The 21,349-nt window shown below is 45.4% G+C and overlaps 1 protein-coding gene across 8 annotated transcripts in view; it reads left to right on the top strand.

Annotated features, from left to right (window-relative positions):
- Nucleotides 1-21,349, top strand: part of STAC (SH3 and cysteine rich domain) — a 353,446-nt gene that overhangs the window by 278,711 nt on the left and 53,386 nt on the right. For 7 of the 8 annotated variants that reach the window (XM_059879684.1, XM_059879685.1, XM_059879687.1 and 4 more), the window contains 1 exon segment: nucleotides 5,823-6,102. In XM_059879684.1, coding sequence (XP_059735667.1) covers nucleotides 5,823-6,102 — 280 coding nt within the window. 8 annotated transcript variants of the gene reach the window in all.

Consider the following 21,349-nt stretch of genomic DNA (forward strand, 5'->3'; position numbering starts at 1 on the left):
TACATTGTCTCAAAGTAGTCCTCCTGTGTGAAACTCATTCACTACAAAGAAAAAATAATTTAGAGTAGAACAGCCTGGCAAATATCACTTCAACCAAGTGACCAAAGTTAGTATCACCAGTAACGGGACAAACTGACATCAGATACCTCCTGATATGCTGCCCTGAGAAGAACACATCACTTTTTCCCTAATCTTACCATATATATATATACATACATACACACACACACACACACACACATACATACACACACCACCACACGCACATATACATATATATATATATAAACCTCAATCTAATAATGAGAGGGCATCAGACAAACTGAAATTGAAAAACATTCTACAAAATACTGCTTCAGTTTAGTTCAGTCGCTCAGTCGTGTCCGACTCTTTGCGACCCCATGAATTGCAGCACGCCAGGCCTCCCTGTCCATCACCAACTCCCGGAGTTCACTCAGACTCACGTCCATCGAGTCGGTGATGCCATCCAGCCATCTCATCCTCTGTCGTCCCCTTTTCCTCCTGCCCCCAAATCCCTCCCAGCATCAGAGTCTTTTCCAATGAGTCAACTCTTCGCATGAAGTGGCCAAAGTACTGGAGTTTCAGCTTTAGCATCAGTCCTTCCAAAGAACACCCAGGACTGATCTCCCCTAGAGTGGATTGGTTGGATCTCCTTGCAGTCCATGGGACTCTCAAGAGTCTTCTCCAACACCACAGTTCAAAAGCATCAGTTCTTCGGCGCTCAGCTTTCTTCACAGTCCAACTCTCACATCCATACATGACCACAGGAAAAACCATAGCCTTGACTAGACGGACCTTTGTTGGCAAAGTAACGTCTCTGCTTTTGAATACGCTGTCTAGGTTGTTCATAACTTTCCTTCCAAGCAGTGAGCGTCTTTTAATTTCATGGCTGCAATCACCATCTGCTTAGCAGTCTTCAAAAAATCAAAGTAAGAAAGACAAGGACAGTGAGGACCTGATATAGATTGAAGACACTGACTGTGGAGGGACTTCCTGGTGGCTCGGTGGTTACGACTCCACCTTCAAATGCAGGGGGTGCGTGTTCAATCCCTGGTGGAGAAATAGGATCCCACACGTAGCAGGCTGCAGTCAAAAATTAAAAGTAAATAAGTAAACAAACACAACATTATAAATAACTTATACTTCAATTTTAAAAAGAGACTATGGGGATGTAACTAAATGCAATATGTAATCTGAATCGGATCCTGAACCAGGAAAAAGACATTATGGGCAACTGGAAAAAATCAAATAGGATCTATAGATAATAGTTATACCAGTGTTAGTTTCTTGGTTACAATTAATTTACTATATTTATATAAGATGTTAACATTAGGGAAAAGTGAGTGAAACTTATATAGGGATTCTACCATTTTGCAACTTTTGTATTACTGAAGTTACTTTAAATAAAAGTTTTTTAAAAAAGAATAGGTCATGCAGTTTTCACTTGGATTGGTCTTTCATAGAGAAACACTCCAGAGCCCTGCTGAAGTGAAGAATTCCGAATAATTTTCTAACCATCTAATAGCTAATGTTTAAAATCAGTAATTTTTTTCCCCTCATTTGGTTTAACCTAACTCTGGGTTTCTTTCTTAATTATCTGAAAGTAGCAATTCTGTTCATTTGACTAAGGAAACTGCCCCTAACCCGTATCTTATCTTTAGCTAAGTAGTTGTTAAAACCAAAGAATGCATCAGTGAGGCTTTAAACAGAGTTGGGAGTCTACATGCTCTTCTGATTCTCCAGCCTGCCTTTACAAAGTGCAAGCTGTTAAACCAAAATTGTTTACTGGGTTCCTATAAATCTAATGTGCAGCTTTAGAAGGGTTCTGCAGTGCTTTGAAAATGAAAAGTCAAGGATCAGACATAGCATATAAAATACACAAAGGATTCGGCTTATAAATTGACTTAATCCATTAACCACTTTTTTCAAGACCCAAGCAAGTTTTTCTTGAGTTAACACAATACAAAATAACAGAATAAGGGTATGAAAAAGGTCTCCAGACATAGACCTAGATACTTGGGGTCAAGTTTTTATTTTTAATTGAAGTATATTTAACTTACAGTAGACTTCCCTGCTGGCTCAGACGGTAAAGAATCCACCTGCAATGCAGGAGACCTGCGTTTGATCCCTGGGTCGGGACAATCCCCTGGAGAAGGAAATGGCAACCCACTCCAGTATTCTTGCTTGAAGAATCCCATGGACAGAGGAGCTTGGTGGTCTACAGTCCATGGGGTCGCAAAGAGTCAGACATGACCGAGTAACTTAACTTTTGATTTTCAATATTGTATTAGTTTTCAGTGTATAACATACTGATTTATATTTTTATACATTATACCCATATAAAGTTATTATAAAATACTGGCTATATTCCCTGTGCTGTCCATCTTTGCAACCTATTTTTTAAAAACTTTATTTTCTATTGGAATATAGTCAATTAACAAAATTGTGATAGTTTCAGGTAAACAGCAAAGGAATTCAGCCATACATATACATGTGTTCATTGTCCCCCAAACTCCTCTCCCATCCCGGCTGCCACATAACATTGAGCAGAGTTTCATGTGCTATAGAGTAGGTCCTTACTGATTGTCCATTTTAAATATAGCAGTGTGTACATGACTGTCCCAAACTCCCTAACTGTCCTTTTCCCCCATTCTTACCCCCGGCAATGTAAGTTCATTCTCTATGTCTCTGAACCTGTTTATGTTCTGTAAGTAAGTTCATTTGTATCATTTGTTTTTAGAGTCCACATATAATAGATGTCATACGATATTGCCCCTTCTGTCTGACTGACTTCATTCAGTATGACAATCTGGAGGTCCACCCATGCAACTTATTTTACAAATAAGTAGTAGTAGTTTGAACCTCTTATTAGCCATATATATAGTATTTAATATGATATATTGTATATGTATAATTGCATACTATATTATATCAATATACAATATATGTGTGTGTGTAATATATATATTTCAATCACTTGCCTCCAGTCTGCCTTCCTTCAGCACCAGTCCAGTTTATAGCCAGAAGGACTTGACATGAAGAGCGCGTGTTCTGCTTCTTTACTAGTTCCAGGGTCTCACCTCTGTGTGGCTCAGGCTCACAGAGTGAGTGGTTCATAGCCCGCTTGCAGTTAGCTTAGATGGAGATGGAAGTTTCTCTTCAAAATAAGTGCAGTGCTCCCAAGGGCTCGTGACTTCCTTCTTCTGTATCAGTGAGGATGCACTAGATTATGGGTCAGTAACAAACACCCCAGGATAACCCAGGAGCACCTTCTTCTCTGTCAGGTCTAGCCCCTCTGCTGCATCTGGGCTGTAGGACGGAGAGAAAGGGACAAGAGTCTTGACGGCCCACAGTTTCTGTAGGTTGTTGCTGCTTCTCTGGCTAACCCTTTCTGACTGATGACGCTCCATTCCTGGTCTCAGTGGAGCTTGAGGGCCCTGCAGGGTGTCCCCCGAGACCACCCTCCCCAGACAGCTCACTGAAGTGGAACACTGGCTTCACATAGCCACTGCAACTTCAGATGGACAGCAAAGCACATTCCTAGCACGTATCTAAAAGGTGGGGAGAACAGCACTGTATTGCTGTTTACACACAGAAGATACCCAACTTTATGGTTCAGAACACCAGCCATCTCTTCAGTGGATGACTCTGTGGGTCGACAGTTTGATCAGGATTGAGCTGCGCAGTTCCTCTTTTCGCATCTGGATCCTTGATTCCCTGCAGGGAGCAGGGTGGCTCTGCTTCTGGGATGTCACTCGAGTGATGGGGGTGGTTTCTGGACCGTATGTCTCCTATCGTCCTTCAGTACATATGGCAGCTGGGCAGGTTTCTGAGGGAGAAGACAGGTGTGCGAGACATCTTGAAGTCTGGGCTTGGAAATGGCTTTGAAGTTGCTTCTGCTACCTGCTGTTGGTCAAATACCTGCAAACCAACAGGATTCAAGGAGCTCCAGCTTGGATGGGAGGATCTTGAAGTCACCTTGCCAAGGAGCATGGGAAGGGTAAAGTAGAGAATTGTGGCATCCACCCCGAGCACTAAACCCACCACATCTTCCTGATCTCCTGCAGGGAAGGCTGGGGGCTTGATGCAGAGGTGGCTAGACTCGGCAAGTCCGGGTGAAGTCATCTGTATGTCCAGTAGGGCTGTCTAATAAATGGAGGCCTTTATTAGAACAGTGTGATCAGAACTTTCTGTCTACAGCTTTGGGGCTTAGACATTAATTCCAGGCAACAGGAATGGATATTCAATTACAAGGGAAATGCTCCCTTTCAGGTGAAGTGACCTATGACAGGTCATGCAGCTGCCTGCCAAGTGGTTCATTTCTTTTGTCTGGGCAGAGGGGACACTCTGCACTAAGAGCTGATGATTTAAAAGCATAATTAGAAGGGAGGAGAGGGTGAGATGTATGGAGAGAGTAACATGAAAGCTTGCATTACCATATGTAAAATAGATAACCAACGGGAATTTGCTGTATGTCTCAGGAAACTCAAACAGGGGCTCTGTATCAACGTAGAGGGGTGGGATGGGGAGGGAGGTGGGAGGGAGGTTCAAGAGGGAGGGGATATATGTATACCTATGGCTGATTCATGTTGAGGTTTGACAGAAAACAACAAAATTCTGTAAAGCGATTATCCTTCAATTAAAAAATAAATTAATTTTAGAAAACCAAGCAATCAAAATAAAATGAGGTAGAAGGGTTAAAAAAAAAAAAGCATAAAAAGTAACCTAGACTTTTAAAAGGTCACTGTGGCTGGGATGGCAAGAGCAAGGTGGATGGCAGTCTAAGCTGTCACTGGGACCCAGAATCTACCAGTCCTTGGAGCCCGTGGCAAGGAGCTTTTCTTTAAATTTATAGAGAACAGGGGCTTCCCTGGCAGTGCAGTGGTTAAGACTGCACTTTCAATGCAGGAGACATGAGTTCCATCCCTGGTCAGGAAGCTAAGATCCCACATGCCTCATGGCCAAAAGAATAAAATAAATTTAATTTATAAAGGACAAAAGGAACTTTGTGAAGGATTTTGAACAACAAGCTCACGTGGTCACATCTGTGTTCCCCATATATCCTCTCAGCTCCCATGGGAAGACTAGATTGGAGAAGCGGGCTGGACCAAACCACCCAGGATTCCTCCAGCCCGTGTGGTGCTTCTTCATAGGTCCCAAAGGCAGAGGAGAAATGGCCTAGTTCTGCCAGGATCAAAACCAAGAGGCAGGGCAGGGGGCAGAGCAGAGAAAGTCAGGTGGATAATTCCACATGATGTTCTCCTCAAACACACACACACACACACACACACACACACACACACACACACACACACTTAGCCATATGCTTTGGAGCCCAGCAGGCTTGGGAAGCTCTGGTTTGCGTTCTGTGATGCTTTAGCCACTTTAATTCCCGGTCGATGGTCTCCTCTTCTTTGCTGTGTGAACAGACAAATGGTGGCCAAGGGACCACGGCACAGAAAGGCCAGCACAGACCCCAGCATGATGGACCCAGTTGTGATCCCAGGAGTTCATACACTTAATGTTTCCAGTGATTCCAATTCGAAAGGCAAACAGTGTCAAAAACCATGAGCTATTTTGAAGCATACTGGTGGGTGCCCAGGGAGGCAGGGAGGAGGAGGAGGGCGGGGTGGGGGCCATTGACATTAGCCACCCCTGCAGGCACCCCTGTGCGCCTCCACAGGGGCTGAGGGTGTCAGGAACGGAGCAGCCCACGGAGCAGGCCTCACCCCCACCCCCCCAACACTCACAGCAGGAGTCTGCATGGTTGATCGTAAGCCTGTTCTGTCATTGCATTGCAGCTCCAGAAACTAAAACGATCACTTTCTTTCAAGACCAAGAGTTTACGGAGCAAAAGCGCTGACAACTTCTTCCAGCGAACCAACAGCGATGTGAAGCTGCAGGCGGACGTGCTGGCGGGGGTCAGCCCCGGCTCCAGCCCGCTCCCCGCCCCCGGAAGCCTGACCTGCACACCCACCAGGGCCGGCCTGTACCCCGGCGGCGGAGGCAAGGCCCACGCCTTTCAGGAGCACATCTTCAAGAAGCCCACTTTCTGTGACGTCTGCAACCACATGATTGTGGGTAAGCCCTGCCCCTGCCCCCTCCTGCAGGTCCCCGCATCTCTGGAAAGCCAGGTGGGAGGGGTGCGCCTGAGTCCAGGCCCCTGTGGACAGACTCTTAGACTGTCTGGCAGCGGGGAGGATTGTTTGTGATCCCCTGGAGGAACACCAGGCTTCCCAGACAGTATTAGTGGTAGAGAACCCACATGCCAATGCAGGAGACATAAGAGATGCAGGTTCACTCCCTGGATTGGGAAGCTCCCCTGGAGAAGGAAATGGCAACCCACTCCAGTATTCTTGCCTAGAGAATCCCCTGGACAGAGGAGCCTGGCAGGCTACAGTCCATAGAGTCACAAAGAATCGGACACGACTGAGCGACTTAGCATGCACGCACTCACGAGAGAACACTGTGTGTCAAAGGTAAGGGAAGCAGGGCTGGGCAGAGGAGAAGCTGGGTAATGGTGCGGATATGACAGAGCCTTCAACTGCTCCCTGGGGTGCTCTCCAGCCCCGTTCAGTCATCTCGCTTTGAGGCCAGAAGTCCGGGACTTTGTACCCTGCATCACCTCTCACTGGATATCGGCAGCCCCCAGGTAGAGGGCCACATCTTGGACAAAGCCGCTCTTAAAAACTGCCAAGGGCAGTTAGCCGAGAGGGATTCTGTGGGAGGCAACCAAGATACTGGGCAGTTGGAGTTCGAATGCCTCCATTCTGTAAGGGGATCTGAGTGCTGCATTGCAGGGTCCATTCGTGCTTGCGTGGCCGTGTCTGCCTGAGGTCACCTGGGCAGGGGGTCTGTGGCGTGGTGAGTTACAGGCGAATGAGCAGGGCAGGCAGGTGTGGAAGGGAGGAGACCTCAGGGAGGCACTGACCCAAAACAGAGGATTGAGTGGTAATGGTGATTACCAACTCTGGACCTCGGGAAGGACTCACTCCTGGTACCACAAAGAAATGGTGGTGGCCTGAGTGTCTTAGGGCTTGTGCCCAGAAGGGAGTGAGCTATAAAATGTCCCAACCAGAAGGAAAATGCAGCCATTCGGAATTGCATGCACAGAGGCTCCACACTTGACACCCCCTGCCTCGCGGCAGAAACCCAATGACCAAACAGATAGAGGAAACCATAAAAGGAAGGGGACTTAGGGTGGGACCCAGAGTGAATTGAAACCAGTTGTATCAAGACAGCCGTATGTCCTAAGTGATCGACTGGTCCACTACACAACAAGGGAGGAGGGGGAAGGAGATGCCCACATTTCTCTAGGGGGGCCGTTAGGATGCACCCACCCTAGGAGAAGTTAAAGGGCAGAAGCCTGGAATTAAGAGAGGAAATGAGGCTGAAAATCAAAAAGATGCAAAGCTGACCGAGTCGGGAACTTGTCCTGCAGAGACGGAGCCAAGCAAAACCCGGAGCGCCTGGACCATGGCTGAGAGGGATGCAGGTGTGGGAGACAGCCCTTCCCCAGCTGGGGTCCCAGGGCTGGGCCCACACCATGCCTTCTGCTCACTTATGGCCTGGATGCTGTGGCCCTGGGTTGGGCCGCCAAGGCTTGAGACAAGAACACTTTAAGATCAAGAGCCTGATTCCCAAGCTGGGAGCCAGGGCCCCAGTGACCCTGACATGTTGTTCCTCTCGCCTTCCAGCTCCTCAGCGCCAACACCCACCTCTCCCAGCCCCCAGTTTCCCCTTAAGTGCCCACTTCCCATGGCCCAGAGTCTCTTCTGAGCATGACAGTTGTCATAGGCCGGATTCCCCAGAAGCAGAGCAGAGACAGGGACTCACATGCCCGTAATCTATTGAGAGGACGAGAAGGGGAAATGGAAACCAGTGGGCAAGGGAGGGACTGTGCAAGGACGTGCTCTTAGGTGGATCTTGCGGGAGCTCCGGAGCATGGGTTTGAACAGCTGGTCCTTCCTCGAGGCCAGCCTGTGGCATCAGTGGGCTTCCCCTCTCCTCCAAAAAGGAGGTCATTTCAAACCCCTGAGCAAAGTGGTTCATGCTCTGCTGAAGGCAGTTCTCTCGAGAAAAGGGGCAGCCGTGAGCTCTGACCAGCCAGCAGGGATACCACTGGTGTATTCGTGGGCTTTTGCTACTAAAACAAGTTACTACAAACTTGGTAATTGAAAACAATAATTTTATCATCTTCTAGTTCTGGAGGTCAGAAGTCCACAGTGAGTCTCATGGGGCTGAAATCGAGGTGTGCACAGAGCTGCGGTCCTTTCTGGAGGCTGGAGGGAAGAATCCATGTTCTTGCCTTTTCCAGCTTCTCGCGGCTACATGCACCTTGGCTTGTGGCCCCTTTTCATCTTCAGTGCAGTGAAGCAAAGCCATGGCAGGTCTCACCACCATCTCTTTGGCCCTGACTCTCCCCCTTTTCCAGAGGACCCTTTCGATTACACTGGACCTACCTGAATAAGCCAGTATGACCTTCCCATCTCAGAGTCACCTGATTAGCAGCCTTACTTCCACTTCTACCCTTGAGTTCCCCTTGCCACACAACATAACCATTCAAGCTCCGGGGACTAGGACATGGACATCTTTGGGAGGCCACTGTTCTGCCTATTCATGCCCAGTAAAGGGTATCTGGGCAGGGCATCAGCAGTGCCAACCACAGCAATGGAAGGAAACCTGAGTTGAAGATCGCAGGACTGGCCTCTGTTGATTCCTTTCCATCCTGGCCCTGATGCCAATCATGTGAGTGTTATATTCCCACTGAAGGCTTTGTCATGTCACAGGATGAGAGACCATCTTTGTTTGAAGTGGGCAGAGAGGTACCTTTCCATGTGGTACACAGAATGGAGAGAGCCCTGACCCCTGTTTTGCTCCTGACTATTCCTATGACACGGAGAAGGTGATGGCACCCCACTCCAGTACTCTTGCCTGGAAAATCCCATGCATGGAGGAGCCTGGTGGGCTGCCGTCTATGGGGTCATGGACACGACTGAAGCAACTTCACTTTCACTTTTCACTTTCACGCACTGGAGAAGGAAATGGCAACCCACCCCAGTGTTCTTGCCTGGAGACTCCCAGGGACGGGGGAGCCTGGTGGGCTGCCATCTATGGGGTCGCACAAAGTCGAACACGACTGAAGCGACTTAGCAGCAGTAGCAGCAGCATTCTTATGACACAGTTAGCCCTTTCCTTTCCCAGGTAAAGGGCTACCCTGGTGCCTCAGATGATAAAGAATCTGCCTACAGTGCAGGAGATCCGAGTTCAATCCCTGGGTCAGGAAGATCCCCTGGAGAAGGGAATAGCAACCCATGACAATATTCTTACCTGGAGAATCCCATGGACAGAGGAGCCTGGCGGGCTACGATCCATGGGGTCCCAAAGAGTTGGACACGACTGAATGACTAAACACACTTCCTAGATAAAATGAGATGAGGGTGCGAGGATGGCAGAATGACCAGGAGCTTGGATTTAAGTCCCATGTAGCTGTGCAACCTGGTGCCAGTGATGCACCTTCTCTGAACCTGTGTCCTCATTTTATGTGGAGATGATAAGACAACCCTCAGGACTTTGTGTGGATTAATGAACTGGCAGAAGGAAGGTATCAGGCATCTAATACACCTCACTCGGTAAAGGAGGGCCATAGGAGTTAATATCATTATCATTATTATGGAACAAGAAAATAGTCATTTTTCTAAGGAAGAGAAAGCTATTTGGAGGGTAAACCAAATTAGTGTATCAGAAAAACTTTTTACACTTTATAGGCATAAAAATTTTTAAAATAATGTCTAGGTAACACAAAATAATTAGTCCCTCATCTACACAACCATAGATTCCCTGGTGGCTCAGTGGTAAAGAATCTGCCTGCAATGCCGGAGCCCCAGGAGACACTGTTTCAATCCCTCAGTCAGGAATATCCCCTGGAGAAGGGCATGGCAACACACTCCAGTATTCCTGTCTGGAGAATCCCATGGACAGAGGAGCCTGGCGGGCTATAGTCCATGGGGTTACAAAGAGTCGGTCACCACTGAAGCAATTTAGCACAGCCATGTTTTTTGTGCACCCTAAAGATTGTCTATGGTTCTGCATTTCCTATTTTGTGAGGGGTGTGAACAAGTGAGCAGGCATCTAGAAGAGAGGGATCAGAATGTTGAGTGCATGCCAGGATAAGATTGTGAGGAAACTCTGGGAGTTTGATGTGGAAAAGACTTTGCGTGTGCAACGGTGTTTTAAAATCCTGTATTGGAAAAGTCAAGAGATTCACTCTCTATGGCTTTAGAGGGAAGAGTTGGGGACAAGGGGTAAAGGTAAAAGGCAAGTAAATTTCCGGGAGAAGATAGCCATGTAACTGATGTAACTGGTAACTGGTCTACCTTCTGAGTAGCCAGTGGTTTTAACTTCTCCCGGGTGTAGGTCATCTGGAAGTAGGCCCCCGACTTAACTGTCTGATAGTCTTTGAAATGAGATTTGGAACGTGTGCTGCTTCCCAGAGAGTTCAGTGTGTCATCACTGGCCATGGACATATCAGTGGTTTCCCATATGGCCGGGACCAGGGTTGAGTGGTGCCCTTCGCCAAGACCCAGTTAAGGGGGAGGGGTGATTCAAAATGGGGAGCAACGTCAGCCCCTCTTGCAACCATGCACACAGGCCTGTCTTCATCCTCAGAAAACCCTTACATAACCACACTCTTCATTTTCGAGTCACTTTTATTATTCACGTTCTTCCTTCCAACAAGCCACACTTAACAACAGTGCTTTGCCTCAGTCAAGGATTTCCGGAAAAACTGTCACAACCACTTTAAGATTCCAGCTTCCTTATACTATTACTTAGCATCTTCAGATCTGCTGGGGTTCGGCTGATACAGACTCAGCTCAGTTAGTGCGTGTTCTGTCTCTTCCTTATCTCTCACCTTTTCCTTGGATGCATGGTCTGTCAAGCCACGTCCTTCTAATGGCAAGGACAAGTGGAACTGTACAAAGCTCCCCAGGACCTTGGGTTGGAGATGGTGCCCTATCACTTCCTCGGGCACTCCACCAAGGATGTGGGTCAAACCCTTGTCTACAAATGGAGAATACACTCTGCCCTTAGCAGCAGGAACAGCAGAGACAACTGGCAGAGGACAGGGTGAAAAATGTTAATAATGCAGCCCGTCACCAGGCTTAGGATGGCTCTGCCTCATGGAGCCTTGTTTGTCTGGGAGACACTGCTGACTCTTGGAGCTGAACCACCTTCCATGTCCCTTCTGCATCTGGAAGTGATGCCTGGTTCCTGACTGTTCCCGTGGCAGGGGTTTGGATGGAGGGCGGGGGAGGTGGGGCAGGTTGTTCATCATCTCATGCTCAGAACTCTGAGGCAGTTTGGTCTCCAACTTGGTTTTCGTGTCTGCCTTCCTTGCTTTGGAATCTGATGCTTCACTTTCAGTTTCCACACAGATTTCCACCAGGCCTTTTCAAGGCACTGCTATTCATAACCTTTAAATAGGTGATCATGAGTCTCTATTTTCCATTTCGTTGTGACGAGTGTGAAAAGACAAACAGCCCGTGTGTTCTTAAAACAAGTAACGGAAATGAATTCATCTCTGAGGAATGTAACATTCCTTAACCCTAAGGAGGATTCCAGGTACACCTCAAGTACAGCGACAGTTTGGAAAGGTTCTGTTTTGAAAATCACACCCCCCAAAATGCTCTGTGTTAAAGAGAATCTCTACTTTTCTCTTCTGGAATTAAATGTATAGTGTAACTGCCTTTTTATCTTAAGAAAGAGATAAAAACAATCAACAAGGCACACTGCTCTTTTCAAAGATGAAAACCAAGTAAAGCAAATAGAGACTCCTTCTATGAATGGAGAAAAGGGATTAGAGAGGTGATGTGAGGCCAAAGGAGACAGGTAAGGAGAGACAGCACGGGAAGGAGGCAAGGAGAGGTGAGGAGTTAGGTGAAGCAGAGGCTGATGGGCGTCATCCTTCCCGAAACACTGCACAGGACTTGTGATCTGTGAGAGAGCACAGCTGACTGATCTTCCCCTTTTCATTTCTTTTAGTTTTTATCCGTTTATTTATTTTTATTTTTGGCTGCACTGGATCTTCGCTGCAGTACATGGGTTTCTCACTGCAGTGGCTTCTCTTGTTGCAGAGCATGATCTCTGGGGCTCGTGGGCTCAGTAGTCGTGGCTCATGAGCTCTGGAGCATGGGCTCAGTAGTTGCAGCCCTCGGGCTTAATTGCTCCACAGCATGTGGAATTCTCCCAGTCCAGGGGTTGAACCGCTGTCCCCTGCAATGGCAGGTGGATTCTTACCCAAAGGACCACCAGGGAAGTCCCGCCTGTTTCTTTACTCTGCAAACCTAATGTCTTGTCTCTACATACTCAACTGAAGCTTTGTTTTCTTCAAGCCACAGGTCATCTTCAGATTCTAAATTCTAAGGAAAAACCACCTGCTGTTAACCCCCTAGAATGGCATTCCAGAGAATATATTAAAGCAAGTTGTTTTTTTTTTTCCTTTCAACTGAGAACCAAGGATGACATTAATGATAACCAAGAAAAATCAAATCTCACTTGTGTAGTTTCTAGCTGATGGACATTTATTTAACAGGATCCAGCATCCTCACTGTCGAGAATTTCTAACTTGGAGCAGACATGCAGAGCTGGGTTTACAAGGCTTCACATGTGTGCCTCCCCTGACTGCCTGGCCTGAGAGCTGGAGAGGCTAAACATTTGCCACAGGAAGGCAGCAATACAAATAGATGGGTACCGCAGTCTCATTCCCTGCCCACCTCTCTCTGCCTGTGGCCTTGATGCAGTTACTCCATCCTGGTGCCAGTGTTGCCCTTGACCTTGGACTTGACACCTGAGACTGCTCCTCCCCTGCTGACCTGTCCCCTACTAATCTAATCTTACCTCCAGGACATGACTAGCCTTTTTGATCACCTCCGTCCCAGAAATGGTGTTACCTATGCAAACCAAAGATGATCAAGCCAACTTTTCATGGAGACATGAGAGAAGTAGGCAGTCGGGTGTGTTTACCAGCCCCAAGGCTGAACGCCACATCCTTTGAGCCAGCAGGACTCAGGACCCAGTCTTAGACTAGGAGAATCCTCTCATACTTGGTTAGAAGGAAAATGCTTTCTCTGTGAAAACGATCCACTCTTGCCATCCTTAGATCTTAGCAGTAGGAGTTAGTGTCGGGGACTCATCTTCACTGGACACCCACTACATCTATTCCATCTAGGACACTCTGTCTTTACACTGAACTGTCTGCAATAACTCATTTCAGGAGAGCACTGAAGTTCCTTGTGGTACTCTGCATCTCATTGGAATTAAAGACTTGAGCAAGTCAATATGTACTATGAGAATAACTAACTCATTGCATAAGTCCATTCCATCAATTAAGGAGGTTTTTCCAAGAGAGTTCATTCTATTTACTGCCAGATACCTTCTTTCCAGAACTATTTTTTATTTTTTTTAAGGCATGATCTGGTCTAATGTAGGTGCCTATTCCCACAGCAGTCAGCACAGCACACACCTGGCTCATGGTGAGTAGTTTAAAAAGACTAGTGAATGAGTGGGAAGAAAAGTCATCAGCCTTAAAGACCCAGCAACAGAAACAGAAGAACATGGAAGACTCCCTAATCGTTTGAAAGCTGCTCCCCTGGTATGTCAGGTCTCCACTCTGCCCAAAAGGAAGCTGGGCCCAGAAGCCCTATTTTCTCATCTGACAATTTTCTCTTCATTTCTCCTTTGTGTTGTGTATTTTAATGTGAAGTTACCCTGTGCACAAAGGGTCATAGCAGGGACTCCTTCCTTGTGAATTATATCCATAGCCAAATAAAATGATATCCAATTTCATTGAACACTTAAAAAAATTTATTGATGTTTAGTTGCTTTCCAATGCTGTGTTAGTTTCTGCTGTACAGCCAGGTGAATCAGTGATATGTGTATATATATCCCCTCTTTTTTGGATTTTCTTCCCATTTAAGTCACCACAGAGCACTCAGTAGAGTTCCCTATGCTATACAGTAGGTTCCCGTTAGTTTTCTATGTTATACATAGTAGGGTATATATGTCAACCCCAATCTCCCAATTCATCCCACCTCTCCCCCTTGGTGTCCATACGTTTATTCTCTATGTCTCTGTCTCTGTTTCTGCTCTGCAGATAGGTTTGTCTGTACCACTTTTCTAGATTCCACATATATGCCTTAATACATGATACTTGTTTTTCTCTTTCTGACATCACTGTATGACAGTCTCTAGGTCCATCCATATCTCTGCAAATGGCACAGTTTTGTTCCTTTTCATGGCTGAATAATAGTCCATTGTGTACCTATACTACATCTTCTTTATGCATTCCTCTGCTGATGGACATTTAGGTTGCTTCCATGTCCTGGCTATTGTAAGTAGTGATGCAGTGAACATTAGGCTGCATGTGGCTTGGAATTATGGTTTTCTCCAGGTGTGCCCAGGAGTGGAATTGCTGGGTCATATGGGGTTCTATTTTTAGTTTTTTAAGGAACCTCCATATTGTTCTCTATGGTGACTGTATCAATGTACAGTCCCACCGACAGTGTGGGAGGGCTCCCTTTTCTCCACACCCTCTCCAGCATTTATCGTTTGTAGGTTTTTTGTTGATGGCCATTCTGACCAGTGTAAGGTGGTGCCTCACTGCAGTTTTGTCTTGCATTTTCTAATAATTAGTGGTGTTGAGCGTCTTTTCATGTGCCTCTTGACATCTGCATGTCTTCTTTGTAGCAATGTCTGTTTAGATCTCCCACCCAGTTTTTGATGGGGTTGTTTGTTTTTTTATACTGAGCTGCATGAGTTGTTTCTATATTTTGGAGATTAATCCCTTGTCAGTTGCTTCATTTGCAAATATTTTCTCCCATTCCAAGGGTTGTCTTTTCATCTTGTTTATGGTTTCCTTTGCTGTGCAAAAGCTTTCAAGTTTAATTAGATCCCATTTATTTATTTTTGTTTTTATTCTCATTGCTCTAGAAGGTGGGTAGAAAAAAAATCTTGTTGTGATTTATGTCAGCAAGTGTTCTGAATACTTTTGTCATGAATTCCACTATTAATGCCTCCACCTAAGTTTTTTGTATTTGCCTGATACACCTTTATCAACCTCTAATTTCAAATCCTTTTTGTCATGCGTTCTGTGTGCTTCTTTTGAAAATAAACATAATTGGATTTTAGATTTATTAAAAAGTGAGAATATGGTATTTTTATTGCTCTATTGTTCCAAATAAGCCTATTGAGGTTTTAATCACAACTCCCATCCTCCAGCAATAGTATTTCAACTTCTTGTTTTTGTAAATAAGTACAACACTCTTACCAATCCAAAGTTTTATTGTTATTCCAATATTTTGCAATTCAGACATTTGATTGAGAATAAACCTTAAGATACATATACCTTTTTGTAACAAGATTTGTACGTCAATTTAGACATTTCCATGTTTAACTGATTCTAGTATTTACCACCAGCTCTATTCTTACATAATGTCTCCATTCTTCAGCTCTTATTTTTGTTTCTCAGTTGTTCAGTAATATTTTCCCAGAGGCTCTGAATACCAAAGGCATAAGGGAGGTCATTGCCATGGGCCCCCTTGCTTAGCTGATGAACCTCTCGCAGGTTGGGGCAGAATGGTGAGCAGAGTCCAACCCAGGAATTCTCATGGTCTCCACTTACTGTCCCTCAGGCTGTTCTGCAGCTCTGTCCGCTGTCCACTCTGCTCTCGCTGATGCTATCTGCACAGTCTCCTCTTTTACTTTAGTGCATGAAACCCAAAGATCTTAGAACTGCTGCTTTGTGATGGTAACTAAACCATCTGTACCATCAGCTTTGAACTTCACTTCTAATAAGGATTTTGATTATGAAAATTGTTTGCTCTCCTATATTTCCTATGCATTCTTTCAGGGTTTTTAATTCCTTATTTTGACTCCTTTATCATAGTATCTCTTGTATTTTACTGTCAGCTAAAAGTTGAAGCTGTCTACAATTGTCTTCTGTTTAGTATAATATAATCCTTAATGAATGCTGTCACATAGACAAGGTGAATGGCAGATGTCACTGCACTTACTCCTGAGGGCAGGGCGCTTCTCTGTGATGTGCCATGTTTGCTGTGGCAGCCTTGGCGCTAAGCCTAGCACCCAGCCTGCAACAGGTGTTCAATGTGAATTTGTTGAATGAATGAATAGATAAATGGATGATTAGCCATTAATAACTATTATCATCAGAATTATGATTATTTTTATTGCACACAAAAATGTTCACCATTATAAAGATAGAACTATGGGTAATCTCAATAGCTGTAGATCCATCAAACATTGAGCACCGACTGTGTACCAGCCCAGTGCTGATGTCTGACACCTTCATAAGTTCAAGTGAGGAGACCGGGAGGTACCAGAGGAGAAGGGACTGGAATTATGTAGAAACTGGAAGAAGTGAGGAGGCGCCCTTGACTCTTCCAGCTGAAGACCTACTGGTCTCTTTCCGTGCAGATCCTGCAGTGTCCACTGGGCAGGGTGGGTTTAATAGGCCCCATGATGCCTGCCTTCCAGGGCCATCCCACCCTCTCACTCCCATCCAAGGGCATCAGACTGGGATGTCCTAAAGCCACATCACTGATGGGAGAACATCTGAATCCTACTGGGGGGACCAGTTTGGGGAAGTCAGGACCTAAAGAAACTGTTAGAGTTTGGTTCATCTCAGTGCTGTTGGCCATACTTCCACATCTGTGTCCAAAATTGTTTTTCTAAAGGTACACGTGCTGTGACATTAGAATGACATGGACACTGCCTCCCATGCTGTCCTCAAACGTCTCATGACTGTTAAAAAAGGGACCATGTGGTGATGAATCTTTATATGCATAAAAATTCCCCAAGTTGCCAGACATTGCTGCTATCCACTCAGTGTAAGAAAGAAAATGCAGGACTTCATTCCTGTGAACTGTTCATTTTACTAGTAATTGACCAAAGTCTTAAATGATCACATTTGGGAGGAAAATGTGAAAAAAGAAAGGTAGCCAGAGAAAAGAGACTGCTCCTCCTAAGTCATCCATCATGATGTTTGCAAGTGTTTTGGTGATTTCTATAATCACGACATTGAGGTGATTTTCAGAGAAATGATAATTTTGTTGTGCCCCAAAGAAGAGATCCGCACTTCAGGAGCCCTTCAAGATCATACCTTAGTGGAGAGAAATGACAATACAGGAGAGTGTTTTCAGTACATAAATACCTGGCCTGATGGGGGAGGATGCTAATTCAAGGTGGTATTTTGTTATGTTTTTAGTTATGCCCTTCGGGTCCAGGTCGCCAGCTAGAGATTCTGAATATATATACTTCCGTGTTCTCCTGAGACCTTCTGGGCTTCATTTATTTTCTCCTTGTCCCACCTGCCAAGAAATTAAAAAGCTGCCTAGGGAAGAAGGAGAGGAGAGAAATTAGTCAAGGTGGAGTTGAGACAGAAAGTAGACAGTGCATTCTGGATACACTTTAAGCATTTTCTAAACTTGTAGCTACAAAACGTTTTCCTGACTGTGATGTTGCTGATTTATGCTTTCCTGCTTGAAGTTAAGACAAAGCCATGACAGACAAATGTAGAAAGGACCCATGATTAATTCTGTGTTTGGAAGCTAGGGATCTCCGGGGACAGGCCATCTCCTGTTACAGACGTGGGGCAGAGACCTGTTGGAAGATGTGTGTAGGGCAGGGAATGCTCCACTGACCTACTTTAGAAAGGTCCCTTTGCTTGCAAAGCTACAGGGATATCACATAAATGACAGAACTGGGCCAGCAATGAAAGAAAATAGGACAGCCCTTTGTGTGTGTCTGGGGCTCAAAGCATCCGGCAGGTGTGTATGTGTGTGTGTGTGTCTGTGTCTGTGGGAGACACCTATACACTAGCTTCCCTGGTGGTTCAGGAGGTAAAGAATCTGCCTGCCATGCCGGAGACCCAGGTTCTATCCCTGGGTGGAAAGATTCTCTAGAGAAGGGAATGGCAACCCACTCCAGCAATCTTACCTGGAGAATTCCATGGACAGAGGAGCCTGGCGGGCTACATTCCATGGGTCAAAAAGAGTCAGACACAACTGAATGACTAACACTTTCTTACACTTTTCTTATGCACTGTGATACAGACACTGGTTGCTGAACCGGAAAAAACAAAGCATAGATTATTCTATCATGTGCTAAGCTTACCTGGAAAGAAAACCCAGACGCTTATAGCTGCCCTGTACTCCTTGCCCCAACAGTGTGACAACAGGCAAGCACAGGAGTGTGCATGTATATACCTGTGTGCTTGTGTGCACACCACACACACACTTCACCTCCAGTCAGGGAAATGCGCATTTCCATTAACATGGCAAGAACATGGTTTCAAGAGTTGACATCTGCTTCATTCTGATCCCTTACAATCTAATATCCAAGCACCAAAAGGCCATAAAGATAAGTGACAAGAATGACTGGCTGTAACCAGAGACAGTAAATCAGCCGGACTTTGACCCAGAAGGACTCTATCCCTTTGGGTGAGATCACCCTGACAGCCCTCTTTGGGAAGGAGATTTCACGGAATGTTTTCTGAGCATCCATTTTCTCATTTTAAAAATAGAAGTACCTCTCTGACAAATGTGGCATAGAGATTCAATGAGACAGTGCCCAAAACAGTGATGCCCAGTTAACAGTGAGATCCGGGGATCCCTGCTGTCCTGTCCTGCCATCCTGGAGGTATGTGTTGCTGCTGGCCAGCCTCTCTCCAAGACTCTGGTCTCTCACGTCAGCTACCAGAACTCTGGTGCCCAGATGCCATGTGGATGCGGAAACACCTACATCTTCCCACAGCATCGCCTGCCCCCATAAAACCTGCTGCTTTATTGCTGGCCTCTTCTGCTGGGGCTCATAGCACCCAGGACCTCAAGGCCATCTTTGATTCCTCCCAACCCCTCTCTCTAAAAACCCTACCCATGAGCAGAACGCTCTGTCAGTTCTCCTTCTGTGACTTTTCCACAGCCAGGTCCTTCCTCTGTTCCCGCTGCTCCTGCCCCAGTCCAGGCTTCAGCACACCTCACCTGAACTGTCTCAAGAACTTCCTAAACTATGTTCTCTTATCCATTTCTACCACTTCATCCCCTTTACACTGCTGCCAACCCTCTTCTGATGGAGAAGGCAATGGCACCCCACTCCAGTTCTCTTGCCTGGAAAATCCCATGGACGGAGGAGCCTGGTAGGCTGCAGTCCATGGGGTTGCTAAGACTCGGACACGACTGAGCAACTTCACTTTCACTTTTCACTTTCATGCATTGGAGAAGGAAATGGCAACCCACTCCAGTGTTCTTGCCTGGAGAATCCCAGGGACGGGGGAGCCTGGTGGGCTGCCATCTATGGGGTCGCACAGAGTCGGACACGACTGAAGCGACTTAGCAGCAACCCTCTTCTGAAAGCAAACTGCCTTCGAATTCCTGCTTTTCTTAGAAACGCTTGCCCTACCCAAAGAATTGTACTCACGCTCCTTAGCTTGAAGCTAAAATCTCCAGCAGCTGACAAGGCAAAGGGCTCTGTACCATCAGATTTGTAGAAGTGGAACTTTGTCCACTGCCCTGACGGTCATCATCATTGGCACTGGTGAACACCTGCAAGAGGATCATTGCAAGCAGATTCAAAACACAGAGCTTCAAGACAGATCCAGCAGAGAGGCACAATGGTGCAGAGAGGTCAGGATGGGTATTTGCATTCTGCTCTGCGTGATCAAGTGACCTTGGACAATTAATTTACCTTCCCTCAATCCCAATGTCTTTTTAAAAATCTTTATTGAAATGCAGTTGATTTACAGTCTTATGTTAATTTCAGGTATACAGCAAAGTGATTTAGTCATGTACATAAGTATATATTCTCTTTTTACATTCTATTCTATTATAGATTATTATAAGGTATTGAGTATAGTTCCTTGTGTTATACAGTAGATCCTTGTTGCTTATCTATTTTATATGTAGTGGTGGGTGTATATTTTAATCCCAAACTCCTAGTTTATCCCTGCTGTGGCTCCTCTTTGGTAACTATAAATTTGTTTTCTATGTTTTTGAGTCTATTTCTGTTTTGTAAATAAGTTCATTTGTATCCGTTTTTGGATTTCACGTATAACCCATATAGTGTGGTGTTTGTCTTTCTCCATCTAGCTTTCTTCACTTAGTATGACCATCTCTAGGTCTATCCCTGTTGCTGCAAATGGCACTATTTCATTCTTTATTATGGCTGAGTAATAGTCCGTTGTCTGTATGTACCGCATCTTCTTTATCCATTTATCTGCTGATGGACACTTAGGTTGCTTTCATGTCCTGGCTGTTGTAAATAGTGCTGCAGTGAATACTGGAGTGTATGTGTCTTTTTGAATTGTTTTTCTCTGGACATATGGCCAGGAGTAGGATCACTCAATCATATGGTAGCTCTATTTTTAGTTTTCAAAGGAACCTCCATTCCGTTCTCCACAGTGACTGTACCAATTTACATTTCCATCACCAGTGTAGGAGGGTTCCTTTTTCTGCATGTCATCTCCAGCATTTATTATTTGTAGACTTTTTTATGATAGCCACTCTGGCCAGTATGAGATGATGCCTCATTGTGGTTTCTTTAATATTTATTTATTTATTTAGTCTTAGTTGTGGCATACTGGGATCTTTTAGTTACAGCATGAGAACTCTTAAATGTAGCACTGGGAATCCAGTTCCCTGATGAAGGATCGAACCTGGGCCTGCTGCATTGAGAGTGCCGAGTCTTAACCATTGGACCGTGAAGGAAGTCCACTCATTGTAGTTTTGATTTGCATTTCTCAGCAGTGTTGAGGATCTTTTAATCCCAGCGTCTTACAAATGAGATTAAAAATAACAATACCTACTTCATGGAATTTACTGATAAATAAATTGATACAAGTGAATGTTCTTTGTGGAGTATAAAACTCAAAAATTATTCACTATGGTTAAATATATCTGTTTGTATGAACAGTTGAGCTTAATAGAAGGCACCTTGGGGATGGAGAGAAGGGGTATAGCAGAGATTAGCCAATCCATTCTTGGGAAAACTGAGGATAAATACAAATTCTTGAGCCCTAAGCTAAAAGAACAATTCTGAAGAAAGCCAACGAGACTGTGAAAATTGCAGACCTCAGAGAAGAGAAGAAGGAGAAGACAGCAGCAGAGATCATTTATATCGAGCTCAGGGGTGTTCCAGACGGTCATGAGAAAGTGATCATTCAGGAAGACGGGCCTCAAAACTTCAAGCCACACACATGTAACAGAAGGAAAGTTTGCTGGCCATGGTGTTAGGCCATGAACTGATGACCCGGAGGGCA

Source organism: Bos taurus, chromosome 22, assembly GCF_002263795.3.
Source record: "Bos taurus isolate L1 Dominette 01449 registration number 42190680 breed Hereford chromosome 22, ARS-UCD2.0, whole genome shotgun sequence".
Lineage (NCBI taxonomy): Eukaryota > Metazoa > Chordata > Mammalia > Artiodactyla > Bovidae > Bos > Bos taurus.